The sequence below is a fragment of the Danio rerio genome, chromosome 8 (genome assembly GCF_052040795.2).
Source record: "Danio rerio strain M-AB ecotype USA chromosome 8, GRCz13ab, whole genome shotgun sequence".
Taxonomy (NCBI): domain Eukaryota; kingdom Metazoa; phylum Chordata; class Actinopteri; order Cypriniformes; family Danionidae; genus Danio; species Danio rerio.
In genome coordinates, this window is record NC_141028.1 from 9,705,001 (window position 1) to 9,724,097 (window position 19,097).

Consider the following 19,097-nt stretch of genomic DNA (forward strand, 5'->3'; position numbering starts at 1 on the left):
ATTCAATGTGGATTCCAATGGTGTGAAGAAGGCATGGAGGCAGTAGTTTTTATATTTATGTAAAAAAATAATCATTTTTGTTTAAACATTTTAATCGTTTAATTAATTTTTTTCATATGTAAAGATATTTGTGTATTGCTGTACATTAGGGTTGGGCATCTAAGCTATAATGCCGATCCAATACGCATCTCGATACAAAGAATATGATCCGATATATTAGCGATACATTTGTGACATTGCGATGCAACACGATACGATTCACACCCATATCACGATACAATGCGATAATTCAGCACTAACTAATTAGATCAAGTTTATGAGATGATGTAAGAAAGGATGCTGTGCCATTGAATGAGTTTAATTATTTATTAACAAAGCAAAACCAAGACTTTTTTTACAAACTGGCTTTTCTCTCAGAGCCAGAGTGTCAGTTTACAGTAGAGGGCCATTTTAGAACCTATAGCACATATTATTTAAGTATTTTCAAGATAAACAGAATGTATAAGTGCAATATATATTATAAATACATATATTTGCACTCTTTCAACATAAAGTTTTATCATTGCACAACAAGAATTGTGATTTAACTTTTCAACTATGAAAACAAGTTTTACAAAGATATATTGTGCCACTGAATATTCAAAACTTATGGTCGTGATCTAGCAGTGTTATGCTGCTTTGAAACATCACTGTCACTGTAAACAACAGGCTAATAAAAATATAAATAAATAAAAATTAACAGGAGGAGGTGTTTAAAACCTTTGTTCTCCGTGACACTAGGCTGAATATCTTTGCAGATGAACAATGCAATAGCATTCGTTATTGGCGTAAAGCGCACAAAACTGTTGCGCATGGAAACAACTTTCAATGCTTTTCTCACCACTTTTGGAGCTGGTAGCTACAGTTGAAGCAGAGCAGGAAGCAGGAGATGCAGGAACACTGGAAGATGCTTCAAGATGTTTCAAAGGCGCCGCTTCAAGTGAGATATCAGATTAGTCGTACTGCCCGTGTATTTTACAGATGCGCGGCACATTTTGCAAATTGCATCTGTCCTGTCAAGTCGTTCATCCTTTTTGCAAAATCCATAATGTTGCCATACTTTAGATTTAAAACTCAGTGGGGAATAAAATGTTTGTTTTGCTTCTCGCGCTTTCTGAGGGCGCTCCACTAGCTTCATCCGCACACCTGATACACTGAGTTGTGTACACATCCGCAAATCCGTTGCTAAGGCTTACTTTATGTAGGTCGATTAAATTATGCGCCAAAAACAGGTTGACAACACTTGCTAATAAATAAAAAATACATTCTATGTTAAAAATATAAGTTGTATCTTGGAAAAACCGATGCATCTCGCAAAAACCGATCCATCTCGATTTGCTTCCAAAATTTCATTCATCCTCTGCTGCTCTACCGATGCACTCGCATCATGCACGCGCATGACCGCGTATCGATACATATCGGTTAATCTTCCCATCCCTACTGTACATGCTGTGTGTATAGGGTATATGCAGAAGCATGCTAATACGACTTTTAATTTACCAGTAACCTGGGTTAATTGTTTCCGGTGAATTGCATTCCAGATAGTACAGGAAGCACTGCATTAAATTTCCTTTTTTCCTGCCATGTCTTTGTAATATGAGCATTTATTTTACCCCAGTGTATTCAATGGAGCTTCTACGCTAGCCTGCCGATTCTGATAGGCACGTGCAAGTAAAAGGATTTTTGTCTCGTTTTGCGCTTGAGCAACTAAATGAATGCCAAAGTTTATTTAACTGATTGTATTTTAATTACATTACAACATCGATGCTGTAAAATGAACTGATTTAAAATGGAAAAAAACTCACAATAACAAGTCACCGGAAGTTTATTAGTTTGGGAAACACACTTGCTTGGCATATATCCCATTAAACAATGTGTAAGCATTTTGGAACCGCATAGGTGTAAAGCAAACACTGGACTTTAGACCAGTTCTTCTGTAGTTGGCCAATGGTGTGGTCTATTTCAGTTGTCTCAAAATAGCAACAATGCGCCTTAACACACCAGCTCACTCATGAATCCACAAAGTGGCGCAAATTTATTTGCTATTAACACAACGTGGTGTAAAAATGACAGTTGCGCTTGCCCAAAATAGCAACAAATCGCGTCAAACATGCTTTGCGCCTTATTGCACCAGGTTTATAATAGGACCCCTAATTTGAAACATCAGTCAATTAAGCTTTAATTATAAAACACTTTTAACACCCCAAAGGGATGCACAGAAGACTAAAACTTAGACATGAGTAAAACACAATTTAAAAAATGCTTATTTGAAACCTTAAAACAAAAAATAAATGCAAAATGTCAACTTGGGGTTTAGATCCAAGATGGCGCCAGTGTGCATGACTTACCATCTGTCCCAAATTTGAATTCTAAACTGGTGTATGATCACCAAACACTATTTAAACATTACGTGGAGGACGGTGGCATAATATTAAGTTTTAAAATAGCAATTCCCATACTTCAAGAATATTTAAATGATCATCTGTTTCATTTATAATGAGAAATTGTCCTTGCTATTTTCATATTTAAAACTAATGTCAGATCAAGTTTTAAAAGCTTAACATTTTATTTGATGTCTTGTATTCATTCATTCATTCATTCATTCATTCATTTTCTTTTCGGCTCAGTCTCTATTAATTAAAGGTTGCCACAGCGAAATGAACCGTCAACTTATCCAGCATATGTTTTACACAGTGGATGTCCTTCCAACTGCAACCCATCACTGGGAAACACCCATACACTTTCATTCATACACATACACTACAGCCAATTTAGCTTACCCAATTCACCTATAGCGCATGTCTTTGGACTGTGGGGGAAACCGGAGCACTCGGAGGAAACTCGCGCAAACACGGGGAGAACATGCAAACTCCACACAGAAATGCCAACTGACCTAGCCGAGGCTCGAACCAGCGACCTTCTTGCTGTGAGGCAACATCACTACCTACCACGCCGCCCATTATTTTATTTTATTTTTTTCTTTAATTGTTATTGCCAGAGTCGATTTATAGCCTGAAACACTATAGTTTTGCTTGTGTGTCTATGTTTGTTTAGGTGTAGAGCTGTGGCGATACTTTTGTCTCATAAAACTCTTAACTAACCTAGTTTGTCTTTTATTTCGCTCCTACGTTACAAGCTAGAACAGTTTCTATCCCTTTAAGTAGCAAAACAAAGTCTAGTTTATTCCTATTTTCTAATTTTCTTCAATATTTCTTTTTGTTTTTGTTTTTTCTGGTTCTGTTAAATGTCTAAGTTTGTCATACTCCTTCATTTTTGTTATGTTTATTTTATGCTTTATTATTATTATTTTGAAGGTGAGGCAGGATCAGTGGGAGGTTGAGAAAGAAAAACATCCAAGAAAGCAAATGCTGGTATGAATTATCATATAATATCATTCATGCCGTCGGCGGGCTGAAATGTGAATCTACGCAAAAGCATTGCCAGAGATGATCAAGTAATCCCTCAGTAGCCAAAATGCTTCTCACCTAAACAGAATGTCACTTTATTTTTCAGCAGAGACCACAAAGATATGGGAAAACCGAAAATGTGAGTGTTTGTGCTCATTCAAACTTATTTTTTCTTGGTGTTGAAGTTCAAGTGTGTAGTTTGTGTACTAGTTAAAGATTTAGTGATATAACGAAGGCCTCTGAAAAAACAACTTGTTTAGTGCAAAAATGAACATCCTGTGCCTGAAATACTGATTTTGGCTTTTTGTGTGTGTGTGTTTTAGGATATTGTGCCTGATGGTGGTGATGATGATGATGAAGAGTACTGGGTGAGTGAGAGCAGTGTTAAATTCAACGTCACTGTTGAAATCTCACACACAGCACAAAATATTAGCCTTTTATACTTTGACTGTACTAAATCATGATTGTGGCGTTGATGTTTCAACCCAATACAGATTAAAAAATCACTTCTAGTACACAAATATCTAAGGCCCCTGAATAAATAACATGATCAAAACCTCTGTGCACAATCTACTCCGTGAATATGTCAGTGGATCGATGCTTCATATTTCTAAAAAGACATGTTATATTTGTAGACTTCGTTGTTTTGAAGTAATTTTTACATATTTTTTAAAACAAATTAAATGCAAGAACAACCTTACAAATTTGATTCACTTAATAATCCATAGTACAGTTTTTTATATTGAGTCAAAAAGTGAATATCACATGATTTCAATCATCTCTCAGTTGTCAATGCATTGCATAACAGATATTTTAACCAAAAATAAAAACCTCAGAGGTTTAATCATATAGCTAAGCATTTAAATATAATCCAACTTAAGATATTTTACTAAAGACAAGGCTCTTTCTGTTCCGCTCGGGACAGTGGCCAAAACTGAAGTTTAATTTGGCTGCGATTGTTCGTCAATTGCATGCAAAGGGTGCTTTCACACCTAGACCTTTGTTTCGGAAACCCATCTCATTTGCTCAGTTTGCGTGGTTTGTTTGGCATATGTGAATCTTGCAATTACGCTTGGTTCTGCGCCAAATCAATCGGTCCGAGATCGCCTGAATGAGGTGGTCTCGGCCCGACTGAAACAAACTCTGGAGCGAATCGATTATAGTAAGAAAGCAAAACGATACAACAAACTGATGAACCAGGCTATATCACAGTGTATTCTGGATTTGTAAAGGCTATATATGTGGCTATATGAAGAGAGAATGATGAGTAGGGCGGGATGTTCTTCCTACCGGTAAATGTGCGTTTTATTGACGAATATGAAAGTGAAAGCATGCTGAAATATTACCAAGAGCTGTTTGTTATTTAGGAAAATTGACTGAAATTACCATCTGATAATTTTTTTAGGTTTAAATCTTCTAATATTTTGTATTCATGATCAGACTGCAGTCTCGGTTCATCTGTTATTTCTTTCCATAATTTAGGCCTATAATGCAGAATTCTAGCCAACTTTTTTTTTTAATAGATTGATTGATTCAGTAGAAAGATTTTTACGAAACTTGACAACTGAAATGAGGCTATATGTAAAAGTCCGACCTCTCTGATTTATATTTGGTGCCGATGTCTGTGGGTGTCAAAATTAAAGTGCACTTTTTTAGTTATATATATATATATATATATATATATATATATATATATATATATATATATATATATATATATATATATACCATTTTATTTATTTATTATTATTTTTATTTATTTATTTTTCATCACAATTGTAACTTTTTAAATAATCAGTTGTATTTAAAAAAAAGTTGCACTGAATAAAAAGTGTACATATACAATTATGTTTGGCTTTTGACACATTATTTAAAATATGTGGCTCAGAAATGGCTATTAACGTTTTTGTTGGGGCTAATGAAAATTTTGGCTGTGCAAGTAAAAAGCTGATCCACCGATTGGGCAAGTAGAAAAAATTCTTAGCGCTGAACTCTGAAAGACAAAGTAATATTTATATGCATTTTATGACAATAGTCTGTTATTCTGTTATAAAGAATAATTGGCCATATAAATTTAAGCAACTTTACCAAAATTGTAAATTTGCGCTCGGGTTGGTTCTCAATCTTCTAATATTTCTCTCCATATTCTTCTTTATTATGCGATATGTCCTATTAACTATTTAGGCCTGGTGTATCAAATAATGAAATTTTTTTTTTTTTTGGTCTTAATGTTCAATAAGCATCCAAAAATCTATATTCTGACTATGAATGAATATTTTCCTGGTTATTTTCTGACAAACAATCATTTCTTTTTCTGCTTTTGTTTTTAGCGTTTAAAGAAGCGTAATCGGAGGATGTGCCAGCGGTGTGATGCCTGCCGTCGTGATACAGACTGTGGGAAGTGCGACTTCTGCATGGACAAGCCCAAGTTTGGTGGCAGTAACAAGAAAAGGCAGAAATGTCGCTTGCGTCAGTGCAAGTTTCAGTCAAAGCTTCAATTTCGAAATGGAATGAAGGTACGTATTTATATGCTCAGCATCTAATGGCATCTCTTACAGCAGGGGTGGGAAACCTTGTTTCTATCAAGGGCCATATACGTTTTTGTAACTGTTTTTATGGGCAACACTACATTCATTATTCAACATAGTGTATATATTACTAACCTATCTATTGCGATTGTTGGAACTGCTTCTCTGTGGCAAGGCCACTTAACTTTTTTAAATTGTAATTTCAATTTGTTCATTGCCAAAACAACATGCTCAAACAAATCCACAGCAGTAATGTTGTTGATGTAGCAGCCAATTGTGGTAAATAAGGAGCTGAGCTGAAAGGCAAAACGATTTAGTCTCGATTTAGTGGTCAGTCTACATTCCTACTCTCACCTGGTCATGATCTACATTTACATTTAGTCATTTAGCAGAGGCTTTTATCCAAATCGACCTACAAAATGAGGACAAGGAAGCAATTTACACAACTATAAGAGCAACAATGAATAAGTGCTGTAGGTAAGTCTCAGGTATGTAAAGTGTAAGAAGCAAAACATTAGTAATTTTTTTATTTTTTACTTAAATTTTTTTTTTGGTAGTAGTTAGCAGTGGAGTCAGAGAGGGAATTGCAGATTAGGAAGGAAAATGGAAACTAAATAGTTGAGTTTTTAGTCATTTCTTGAAGACAACAAGTGACTCTGCCATTCTGATGCAGTTAGGGAGTTCATTCCACCAACTGGGCAGATTGAACGCGAGAGTTCGGGAGAGTGATTTCTTCCCTCTTTGGGATGGAATCACGAGGCGACGTTCATTCACTGAACGCAAGTTTCTGGAGGGCACATAAATCTGCAGAAGTGAGAGCAGATAAGAAGGAGCAAAGCCAGAAGTCGCTTTGTAAGCAAACATCAGATCTTTGAATTTGATGCGAGCAGCAACTGGCAGCCAGTGCAAACGGATGAGTAGCGGAGTGACATGTGCTCTTTTATGTTCATTAATGACCACTCATTCTGCTGCGTTCTGAAGCATCTAAAGAGATTTGATAGAGTTAGCAGGGAGCCCGGCTAGTAGAGAGTTGCAATAGTCCAGTCTGGAGAGAACAAGAGCTTGAACAAGGAGTTGAGCTGCATGTTCAGATAAGAAGGGTCGGACCTTTCTAATATTATAGAGTGCGAATCTGCAATATCGAGCAGTTCTAGAGATGTGGTCAGAGAAGTTTAGTTGGTCATCAATCGTTACTCCAAGGCTTTTCACCATTTTGGATGCAGTAATGGTTGCCCCATCCATCTGGATTGAAAAGTTATGGTGTAGAGTCGGATTGGCAGAAACTTCAAGCATTTTCGTTTTCGCGAGGTTAAGCTGAAGATGATGATCTTTCATCCAGTGTGAAATATCTGACAGGCAGGCTAAGATGCGAGCCAGAACCGAGGGATCATCAGGGTGAAAAAAGAGGTATAGCTGGGTATCATCAGCATAGCAGTGGTAGGAAAATCCATGTTTCTGGATGACTGATCCTAAAAATGTTGTGTAAATGGAGAAGAGAAGAATCTTTAGGTAATAAGCGAAAGGACAAGATCTCGCAGAAGATCCTTCATAGGGCGCACTGTTATAGATAGGGTGAGAAGCTCTTTCACTTGGCTGGAGCTTGGAGTTGAGCCGCTGCTCCTCCACATCGAGAGAAGTCAGATGAGGTGGCTTGGGCTTCTGTTTTGGATGTCTCCAGGACGTCTTCCTAGGGAGGTGTTCCAGTTATGTCCCACCAGAAGGAGGCCTCGGTGAAGACCCTGGACACTCTGAAGGGACTATGTCTCTCGGCTAGCCTGGGAACACCACGGGATCCCCCGGAGGAGCTGGAGGAAGTGTTTGGGGAGAAGAAAGTCTGGGGTTCTGAGGCTGCTGCCTCCGCGACCTGGCCTCAGAAAAGTGGATGAAAATGAATGAATGTGATGTGTATATATATATGTATATAAACACCTACATCTTGCATGGTCTGAGAATTATTAACAGCAGTTTTATTTTATTTTTCCAGAATTATGGGATGATTATTGCTTTATTTTGTCCATATGCCAAATACAATGTTCGCAAGTGTTTATTTACAAGTAGTATTTTTGTTTCGTTGTATCACACAGGGAGTGCCGACTTCATCTCTTTCACCAATAAAGAAAATGATCAAATCCAATAAACTCCTCAAAATAAAGAAACGTGGGAGACCACGCAAAAAAAAATTCAAAAATGACCCATGGGAGGAGGAGGAGGAGGATTATGAAGTGTCTGATAATGATGAAGATGATCAAGAGTTGAGAAGTTCTGAGATGAACGGCTCCCAGGTCAGAAAACACGGGAAATGGAGTTACACTTTTAAGGAAGATGAAGACGACGCGGCCTATGTTGAGGATGTGGTTGATGCCAACATTGAAGAGGTTTCTGATTTCTACATGTTTCAGGCAGAGAATGAGATATTGCACAGCCAGTCAATAAAATCCAGATAAATTCTAGTCCAATGCTGCACTCATATCACGACAGAACTATTAACTCTCTTGAACTGTTTGCATTTTTATTATTTGCAAGATGGACAAAAATGTTAAAGGGATTGTTCACCAAACAAACTTAAAATGTACCTTGGCTCACCATTTCAAGTGTTTTCAAACCCTCTTAAGTTTCAGTTTTCTGTTTAACACAAAATAAAATACTTTGATAGATATTGTGAAAATGTTGTTCTTAACATTTTCACAATATGTATCAAAGTATTTTATTTATTTATTTATTTATTTTAGCCAATGACTTCCATAGTAGCAGATAAAATACTATGCAAGTCAATGGCTACTTTAATTTTTTTCTTTAACAGAAAAAAATTTGGAGCAAGTAAATGATGGAGTAAATTATCTATTTAATAGAAACAAAGTCTTTATTTTCCACATTCATTGAAAGCAAAATACCTGGGTAAAATACTGTAATTTGGTTATTAATAATAATGTAAAAAATAATTAATAATATAAAAAATAATTTAATCAGTATTTAAGGTAATTTCAATATAACAAGATAGCAGCAAAGTCTCCATTTACAGTGTAAATCAGTAAATATATATATTGTATTCAATTTTAGGTTAAGTTCCTGAGTATCATTTTATTTGTTTTCACAGGATTCTGTTATTTTGGATAATGAACGGTCAGTGATGGCGTCTAATGAGATGTACAACACCACCTCTGGACTCAGTTCTCAGGTCAGACTTTCTATATTATTCTCATTCGTTTGTTTTCATTCTCATTCATTTGTTTTTTAAAATATTTAAACAGCATATTCTGACCTGATTAAAGATGATTTAAATGTGAAGCTGTTCTGATTTTAAACCAATGTGAAGCTGCCGTAGAGACCAAGACTGATCACAGTGGTGTGAAAAAGTGTTTGCTCCCTTACAAATTGCTGTTTTTTCTATGTTTGACACACTTTTTAGTGTTTCAGATCATCAAATGTAAATATTAATCAAAGATAACACAAGTAAACACATCATGCAGTTTTTAAATAAAGGTTTTTGTTATTAAGGGAAAACAAAATATAAAACTACACAGCTCTGTGTGGAAAAGTGTATTTCCCTCCCTTAAAATCTGACCTGAATTAAATTCTTCTAGCCCAACCCAGTCATGAATATTGCCTTACCTGTTCGCTATTAAGAAAACACTTAACTAGAACCTGCCTGACATAGTCAGGTAGACCAAAAGATCCTCAACAGCTAGACATCTTGTCCCAGATCCAAAGAAATTGATAAACTAGATATGGGAAACTGTCACATTTTCTGTTTGTTTAGGCATATGTGAAACCCACAATCGCTCTCTGATCCACTCCTAAACAATCGCCTGAATGAGGTGGTCTCGGCTCGATTGAAACAAACTCTGAAGCAGTTAGTTTGTTGAAAGAAAGCAATATGATCCAACAAACTAACAAACCAGCCTATATGACAGTGTATTATGGATACTGTATGTAATAGGCACATATTTGGTTATATGCTGAGAGAATTATGAGTAGAAATATCATACCTACTGGTAAAAGTGTGTTTTATGTTAAATATGAAACTGAAAGCATACTTTCTAACAGAACTATTAAAAAATATATTATATAATTTTTTTGTCCAACTCGACTTCTGATATATAATCTATAAATATTTACAATTTCTGAAACCTCGTCGGCAGCCAAAGACGGTTGACGTTGTCTATCCACAAGATGCCGCCAGAACCGCATAATAAGCCCTTGCTCGGTGTGTTCTCTGAGCGCGATTAAAAAAACTGAAAAACGGAAGCCTTGTGGTTTTTAAGGTGGACCGGATAGTCAATAAGAAGCTGCGAATAAGAAGCTGGATTCAGCCTTGTCCCTCCTTATCGCAAACACAACAGTGGTCTAGTGAGAAATCTCTGTAGACGGATGGCATTTCATGTCACATTCAGCCTTATAATCTTAAAATGTGAGCTAATATTGCTGTTTTGTCATCACCTTAAGGGGGTCACACCCCAGAAGCGTCGCTTTACATGACGCTATAGAGAATCATTCAAATACTAGCTCTAAAGTGGCGTTGGTGAATTAGTAACACCTTCTGCTGTTCTGACATCAGCTGCAGATGTGAATGAATGGCAGAAGAAAACAGTTCCTAATACAAAAGGGTTTTAGACTCTTTGTGTTTGATTTTCTTTTTTATGTACAAAATTGTGCCGTCAAACTGTTGTATAAACGCAATATCACACTCGTAGCAGTTTGCTAGGGCTGTATATCAGCAATGGTGGGGCGCTAAGGCACTCAGCCTGCTGCCTTTTGCCAACGCACGTCTCCCACCAGTGCTGATATACAGCCATAGCACACTGCTCCAACCCTTGAAATGAGGCTACATATAAGAAATTCTTACCTCTGATTTATATTTGGTGATGACTGTGTCTGTGGGTGTCACTGTTCAAACAGAAAGTGCACCTTTTCACTTATGTCTATTTCTCATCATCATAAATAAAATAACAACGTATAACAGCTAAGCGGAATCCTGAAAAATAAACCAAACTCTGACCAATGTGAGGAGAGTTTTCTCGCACGTGAATTGTTTTAACTATTTTGTTCTGTTTAGAAACGTTGCCATGTGAAAGCGAACCGCACCATGAGCAAAACAACAACATTTTAACAATTTTAATCCCTGTTTCAGAACAAAACAATCCATCTACAGTTGTGAAAGCACTATAAGTTCAACTCTAACCATTCGGTTGTGGATGTTTTTATTGATGTCTGACATTAGTTTACTGCATGTTTCACAGGGATTATACTACAATGTGTCAGGAATGCCGCTGTCGTCTCATCTGATTGGCTCAGCTCCTATCTGTAACAGCGGTGCAGTGGCTATGGGTGAGGTGATCGGCTCGGTGCCCATGACGGACGAGATGAGCCAGAATGGATTTCTTCAGATCGAGATGGTGAAAGTGGGATCATCTCCATCACATTACAGAGAAGAACAGCAGAACACACAACAAATGCACATTGCAGACCCTCAACAGGAGCACACGCCGGTGGTAAGTCTGTGGGGATACACCAAATATTCTAAACATTGCAACCTTTTTTTTTTTTTGAACATTGTTTATTGGGTTTTTACAAGTTAAAAACAACATACAACAGAGTACAGAAGATCTATAATCAGCAAATATCCTCCCTATACATATATCCAACCCATAGTGTCACAGGTAAACCATGAATCTAATTTAATAAACAAACAAAAAACATAGAAGGTGATATCTAAGTTTTCTGTCCTCTTGTACCCAAGTAATAAATAAAGCTGCCCAAGCATTTGACAAATAAATCTTGACGCTTTTTCAAACTAAATGCAATTTTTACTATGTAGGTCAGGGGTGTCCAAGCTTGGTCCTGGAGGGCCGGTGTCCTGCAGATTTTAGCTCCAACTTGCCTCAACACACCTGCATGGATGTTTCTAGAAAGCCTAGTAAGAGCTTGATTAGCTAGCCCAGGTGTGTCTGATTGGGGTTGGAACTAAACTTTGCAGGACACCGGCCCTCCAGGACTGAGTGTGGACACCCTTGATGTAGGCGAATCCTTCTCATCTCGAAGCTAGCATAACAAATCTCATATTAACACATTTACTGACTCCAAAACTTATCTAAAAAAGGACTAGATGTACTAGGTATGTGTTTGAGTAAAATTATGTTTTGTTGTATTATTGTCCGCTAGTATTGCTTTCAAATTTTATACAAAAATTTTCATTCAGAGCATTTGTTTTTGTTGTTGTTGCAGAAAATGATAATTTGTCAAAATAACATGTTTTCATTTGTTTTGATTGAACTAATGTTTCACCAAATATTGCTTTCATAACATTGAATTTAAAGTGAAAACCTTAATATTGTGTTGTCTTAAAATTAGTTGGCATTTTATATATGTACAAAATGCTCTAATTGACAACATTTTATTTTCAATTGAGAAGCAATCATGTTTTTTGTTTTTTTTTTACAAAAACTTAACCATAAATGATAAAATCCTAAGAAAATCTGTAAAAAAATGTATTTATTTATATAAATTTAAATAGATTCTTTTTACATGACTAAATAAACAAATACTGTCCAAATATCTTTCAAAAACACAGCCATAAATGGAGAATAGAAAGAAAATAAGAATATAAATTCAGAAATAAATAATAATTTTTTTAGAATTTGTTTTTCAGATCAGTTCATTTAGTTGCCAGAAAAATATTTCTCTAATTTCCCTTTGTTAGTTTAAACTGCAAAATAAAAAAATAAAAAAAACGTTATATATATAATAAAATAAATTAGATAAATAAAAATGTATCTTTATTCCAGCAAGACATGACTATAAATAATGAGATTCAGTGAAAAAAGGGGGGAAAATTTACTAAAATTGTTTTTATAGTTAAAAAATTCTAAAATATATTTAAAAAATGTAAACTATTAATGACTTAATGTCATTTTAAATCTTAAAAAATATATTTTTTTAATTAATTTTTGTTTATTTATGTATTGTATTTTTTTTCTTAATTTATAATTTATGGTTGTTTTTGAAAGCAAATTGGGACAGTATTTTTGTTTATCACAAATATTCTCATTATTTAAAAAAAAACTATTTCCTCTAGTTGCCAGAAGATTATTTCTTTGATTTCCCTTTTGCTGAGTTCAGACTGCATGATTTTACCCCCGATTTTGACTTGGCGACTTTGAAAATCATCCAGTCTGAACTCAGCATTTGATAGTTTAAATAAAACACCGATCTGCACCCATTTTTCCAGATTCACTTTAAAGGGACAGTTCAACCGAAGACTGAAAATTCTGTCATCATTTATACCCATCCTCCACTTGTTCCAAACCTGTAATGCACATTGCTTTTGCCAGATCACTCAGATCTTCAGTCTGGCGGGTCCAGAGACAGAAAGTGATCGAGACCCAGGCTTGATCGAGCTGTTCACGTCCCTCGGCCAGAGTGTCCTGCCGGCTCACTGGGTGTGTGTGATCGCCAAAGGCCCTGTCCTGCAGCTCCTGCAGTGCTCTAAACTCTCCACCATGGCAGACACCGTGGTCCAGATCGAGAAAGGCTTCTTCTACCAGGTCACCGTCCAGAACCAGCCTCTGCTGCTCATGCACAGCCTCTACTCTCGCCATCCCACCTGCCTGGAGAAAGTGGAGCATGTAGTGTCCCTCCTGCTGGATCTGGAAGCTCTGGGTGTTTGTCAGGGCTACCAAAACTTTCAAATGTGCTCGCCTTGGGAGCCTAAAATGTGTGTGCGAGCCGCACTATGCGATTTGCTCATTCCTAAGGATGATGAGCATTGTGGGAAATGCTCGCAGCCGGTGAGGGATGACTGATGATGGTTTTTCTTCCACTAACATTAATTTACTGTACTTTTCGAATGACCACAAAGTCATCCGAGAGCATCTTCCGCCAGTTTTTAAGCTTCATTCAGGCCTGTTTCCAAACCTCACCATGAATCCTCATTCAGAACGGTGCTTATTTTATCTCCTTTAGTTGTCGGAAATGTAGGAAAAGTTGCTTTAGGAAAAAGACTTTCAGATTATGGAGGAGTGTTTCTGCCATGACATGACAAAGCTTTTGTTTTGTTTGTTTTTTATATCTGGAATTCTATATCTCATACTTCTGCATTTTTTCCCTCTCAAAATTCGGAGTTTAAGCCTCAACAAATGAGTTTTTTTGCAATTGCAGGTTTATATTTCGAGTTTACGAATTGTCTTTACATTATATACTTTTTCATAATTCTGACTTTATTCCTTGGAATAATCTATATCTTGTTCTCAATCTCAGTTCTGGAGGTCTAATGTCCTGCAGATTTTAGCTCCAACCCCAATCAGACACACATGTGCCAGCTAATCAAGCTCTTACTAGGCCACAGGTGTCAAACTTAGTTCCTGGAGGGCCGCAGCTTTAGTTTCAACAGTTTATTTTCAACCCTAATTAAACTAATTGAATCCTTCAGGCTTGTTTAAAACCTGCAGATATGTGCGTTGAAGCAGGGTTGGAATTAAACTGTGCAGATCAGCGGCCCTCCAAGATCTGAGTTTGACACCCCTGTACCAGGCTTCCAAGTGTTTTCTAGAAACATCCTTAGAAGTGTGTTCAGGCAAGTTGAGCTAAAATCTGCAGGACACCGGACCTCCAGGACCGTGTTTGAGAACCCCTTATATAGACCATAGGTCTCAAACTCAATTCCTGGAGGGCCGGTGTCCTGCATACTTTAGATCCAACCCCAATCCGAACCTCTAAACTATATCAAAGGTCTCAAACTCAATTCCTGGAGGGCCGGTGTCCTGCATACTTTAGATCCAACCCCAATCCGAACCTCTAAACTATATCATAGGTCTCAAACTCATTTCCTGGAGGGCCGCAGCTCTACAGAGTTTTGTTTCAACTCTAAACAAACAAAGCTGATCCAGCTAATCAAGGTGTTCAAGACTACTAGACAATGGTAGTCTTGAACCCTGATCAAACACAGCTGATCCAACTTAACTAGATTACTAGACACTTGTAGTCTTGTACACCTTGATTATTTGGATCAGCTGTGTTTGATTTAGGGTTTAATCAGGAATTGAGTTTGAGACATATGATCTGTATCAGGGGTGCCCGAACTCAGTCCTGGAGGGCCGGTGTCCTGCATAGTTTAGATCCAACCCCAATCAGACACACCTAGGCTAACTTATCAAGCTCTTAGTAGTCTTACTAGAAACATCCTTGAGGCAAGGCAAGGTTTTGAGGCAAGTTGGAGCTAAAATCTGCAGGACACCGGCCCTCCAGGACAGAGTTTGAGAACCCCTGATGTAGTCCATAGGTCACAAACTCAATTCCTAGAGGGCCGCAGCTCTGCACAGATTTGCTCCAACCCTAATCAAACACAGCTGATCCAACTAATCAAGCTGATTGAGCTTGTTAGTCTAGACCAGGGGTCATCAATCTCGGTCCTTGAGGGCCGGTGTCCCTGCAGGTTTTAGCTCCAGCTTGCCTCAACACACCTGCCTGGATGTTTCAAGTATACCTAGTGAGACCTTGATTAGCTTGTCCAGGTGTGTTTGATTAGGGTTGGAGCTAAAATCTGCAGGACACCGGCCCTCCAGGAACAAGTTTGGTGACCCCTGGTCTAGACCCTTGATAGTCTTAAACATCTTGATTGGTATATATCGGGGGTGCCCAAACTCAGTCCTGGAGGGTCGGTGTCCTGCATAGTTTAGATCCAACCTCAATCAGACATACCTGGGCTACCTAATCAAGCTCTTTGTTGGCTTGCTAGAAATGTCCTGGCAGGTGTGTTAAGGCCAGTTGAAGCAGAGCTGCAGCCCTCCAGGAATTGAGTTTGAGAAGCATCATCTCGCAATTGTACGTTTTATCTTGCGATTCTGATTTTATTTCTTACAATTTAAATTTTTCCTTATGCATTGCTGTTTTTGTCTCTATTCCTCATGAATGCTCATAATTCCTGACATCTCATAGTATTTTCTGAGTTGCCAGTTTATTACTTACAATTGCATATCTATTGGCTTTATTTCTTATAATTCTGAATTCTTTTTTTTTTCTTCAAATTGTACACTTTTTTTTTTCCCCCACAATAGCAAATTTATAGGCTTATCTTGCGATTCTGATTTTGTTTCTCACAATTCTAACCTTTTTTTCAGCATTGCTGTTTGTCTCATAACTCCATAATTCCTCATAATTGCTCATAATTCCTGACATCTCATAATATTTTCTGAATTGCCAGTTTATTACTTTATTACTTATTTTTTTATTTTTTTCAATGGACTTTTTCCCTACAATTGTTCATTTGATAGTTGTCTTGAAATTCAGATATAATTCTTGGAATTTTATTTAATTTTTTAAATATTTTGCAATTCTGTTTTTCTGTGTGAATCGCAGCAATTGCTCATAATTCCTGACATCTCATAGTATTTTCTGAATTGCTAATTTATTACTTGCAATTGCATATTTACTGGCTTTATTTCTTATAATTCTGGCTTCTTTTTTCTCTGAATTCATTTTTTTTCCCACAACAGCAAGTTTATAGGCTGCAAAATTGTATTTATATCATGCAATTTTGAGTTTTTTAATTCAATTGACTTTTTCCCTACAATTGTTCATTTATTAGTTGTTTTTAAAATTCAGATATAATTCTTGCAATTTTGGTTTTGTGTTGATATCTTGCACTTCTGAGTTTCTCTATGTGAATCGCCGCTTAATTTTTAGAACATGTAAGTTTTATCTTGCAATTTTGTTTCTCACAATTCTAACCCTTTTTTTCAGCATTGCTGTTTGTCTCAGAACTCCATAATTCCTCATAGTTGCTCATAATTCCTGACATCTCATAATATTTTCTGAATTCCCAGTTTATTACTTTATTACTTATTTTTTTATCATGGAATTTTTAGGGGTTTTTTTCAATCGACTTAATCCCTACAATTGTTCATTTGTTAGTTGTCTTGAAATTCCGATATAATTCTTGCAATTTTATTTTTTTATATATATATTTAGCAATTCTGAGTTTTTCTGTGTGAATCGCAGCTTAATTTTTCTCAATTGTAAGTTTTATCTTGCGATTCTAAATTTAATTTCTTTCACATTTGCTGTTTTTGGCTCAAAATTCCTCATAATTGCTCAATTCCTGCCATCTCACAGTATTTTCTAAATTGGCAATTTAATACTTGCAATTTATTGGCTTTATTTCTTATAATTCTGACTTCCTTTTTCTCTAAAGTATATATTTTGTCCCCCATAATAGTAAGTTTATAGGTTATTTCTCACAATTGTTTAAATCTTGCAATTTTAGTTTGTTGTTTATCGCAATTCTGAATTTTCTGTGTGCATTGCAGCTTAATTTTTAGCAAATTCTGATTTTAATATTTACAATTCTAACCTTTTTTTCAGCATTGCTGTTTGTTTCTTAATTCCATAATTCCTTATAATTGCTCCTAATTCCTGACATCTCATAATATTTTCTGAATTGCCAATTATTTCTTATAATTCTGACTATTTTTTTCTCGCAGTAGCAAGTTTATCGTTTACACAATTGTGTTTAGATCTTCCAAGATTTATTTCAGGAATTGTGACCATCTCTCAATTGTGCATTTCTAACATTTTTTTCTTGCTATTCAGAACGTTTATATCATGGCAGAAACGATCTTCCATACAAAAAAGCGAGAGCTTTACTGCAGTCCCTTTTTTATGTTTCTCTCCAGTTTGGGAGTGCATAAAAATTACATTCAGTTCTCATTCAAACTACCTCTCGATCATTTTTATAGACCAATTTTAACCTTAAACCTCCCAGGTGCTCTTATCCAGGCTGAGTTATTGATCCATGAACATGTTTATTGCAGTACAAAGAAAAGTCTTGGGCTGCGTTTATTCTGGTTAGTTTAAGGTTGTACATTCAAACCTTAAGTTGCATCAACTGTACTTGAACACCAAAATCAATCAGCCTTCAGAAATTGTCTACATATTTGTTCATATTTTACACTGTATTTAATTTGTTCTCACCCCAAAGCAAGCACATAGTCTTTTATCATGTGTTTTATGTTTTCATAATATGTTTTTTTAGCTGTATTGGAGTGCTTTTATGCAACAGCAGATGCGATCTGGTCTTTTTTTGTCCCGTTGTTAATCACACCTGCTTTCGTGTGACTGAATTGTGTTGCGCGTGATGAACTGCAGCTAAAGGCTCAGTGCATTACTGTGCTGTTTTGCTTATTAATCGCAGCCCACTGTAGACGCCCGAATCATTTTTAACACCGATTGGCCTTTATATGGTGTTCGTAAATATCACTTCTGTTAAAGCGGAGCATTTAAAATTATTAGTTTTTATTTTAGTGTAATCTTTATTTTTGATTCTCATTCCTGGGTGATTTTAATTCAACTATTCAAATAGAATTGATGTGTTTATTTTGGCCTCTACCCTTGAAAGATGTGTACAAAATGAGCTGTAAAATACATAATTGTCTGAAATTATTTATAAATGGAGGATCAGAGCATCTCTGTGTTGTAAATCTTGCTCTTTTTTTCGTCAGTTTAACCAACAAGGTCAGTTTTTGAAACACTGTAAAGTAAGATTTTTATGAAGGGTGGGGAAAATAAAGTTTTTCTTTCTTAAATATTGATGACTGTTGTTTTTTTTTTTCATCTGAATCATTTTGATCTGTGACTTAAAGCAGTGGTTTACAAATTTGCACTGAAAAATATTATTAATTAGACTTAAACGGCGCCTTTTATATATAGCATTGTTTATTAGTATGCTGATTAGGTGTTTATGCAGGATTCTTGGCCTATTTACACCTGATGTGAATAAATTAATATGACACTTTTTGGGCAAAATGGCATTTTTGCATGATATTACATATTTCATATGTTATAAATTAACTAAACTAAATTTAAGAGACTATATTTAATTGCTTAGTCATCCAGTGAATTATTTGATTGGCCTCTCAAGCAATAGTATCTGGATTTAGCTTTTATGATGCAAGCTGAGATTGCACCTCTCAGTGGTTTAATGTCAGACACAATGCACTCAGTTGAGCGAGTGACATCACTGTGGGTGGGGTTAGGGATGGGGTTAGGTGAGCCCATTAAAAAGCATTGGATGCAGCTCAGATCGCACTGCACCAGGTCTGCATCCAGACCCCTCTTCTTTTAAGATGTGTTT

At 36.2% G+C, this 19,097-nt stretch overlaps 1 protein-coding gene across 1 annotated transcript in view; it reads left to right on the top strand.

The window, feature by feature from the left end:
* The window catches only part of mbd1a (methyl-CpG binding domain protein 1a), a 36,954-nt gene extending 18,403 nt beyond the window's left edge, over positions 1 to 18,551 (top strand). Inside the window, 10 exon segments of the mRNA NM_001309889.1 lie at positions 3,354 to 3,410; positions 3,553 to 3,585; positions 3,770 to 3,814; positions 5,777 to 5,962; positions 8,059 to 8,349; positions 9,069 to 9,149; positions 11,212 to 11,463; positions 13,303 to 13,759; positions 13,762 to 14,616; positions 14,699 to 18,551. Of these exon segments, the coding sequence (NP_001296818.1) occupies positions 3,354 to 3,410; positions 3,553 to 3,585; positions 3,770 to 3,814; positions 5,777 to 5,962; positions 8,059 to 8,349; positions 9,069 to 9,149; positions 11,212 to 11,463; positions 13,303 to 13,759; positions 13,762 to 13,769 (1,410 nt within the window). The 3' untranslated portion in view covers positions 13,770 to 14,616; positions 14,699 to 18,551.
* Positions 18,552 to 19,097: the final 546 nt, after the last annotated feature.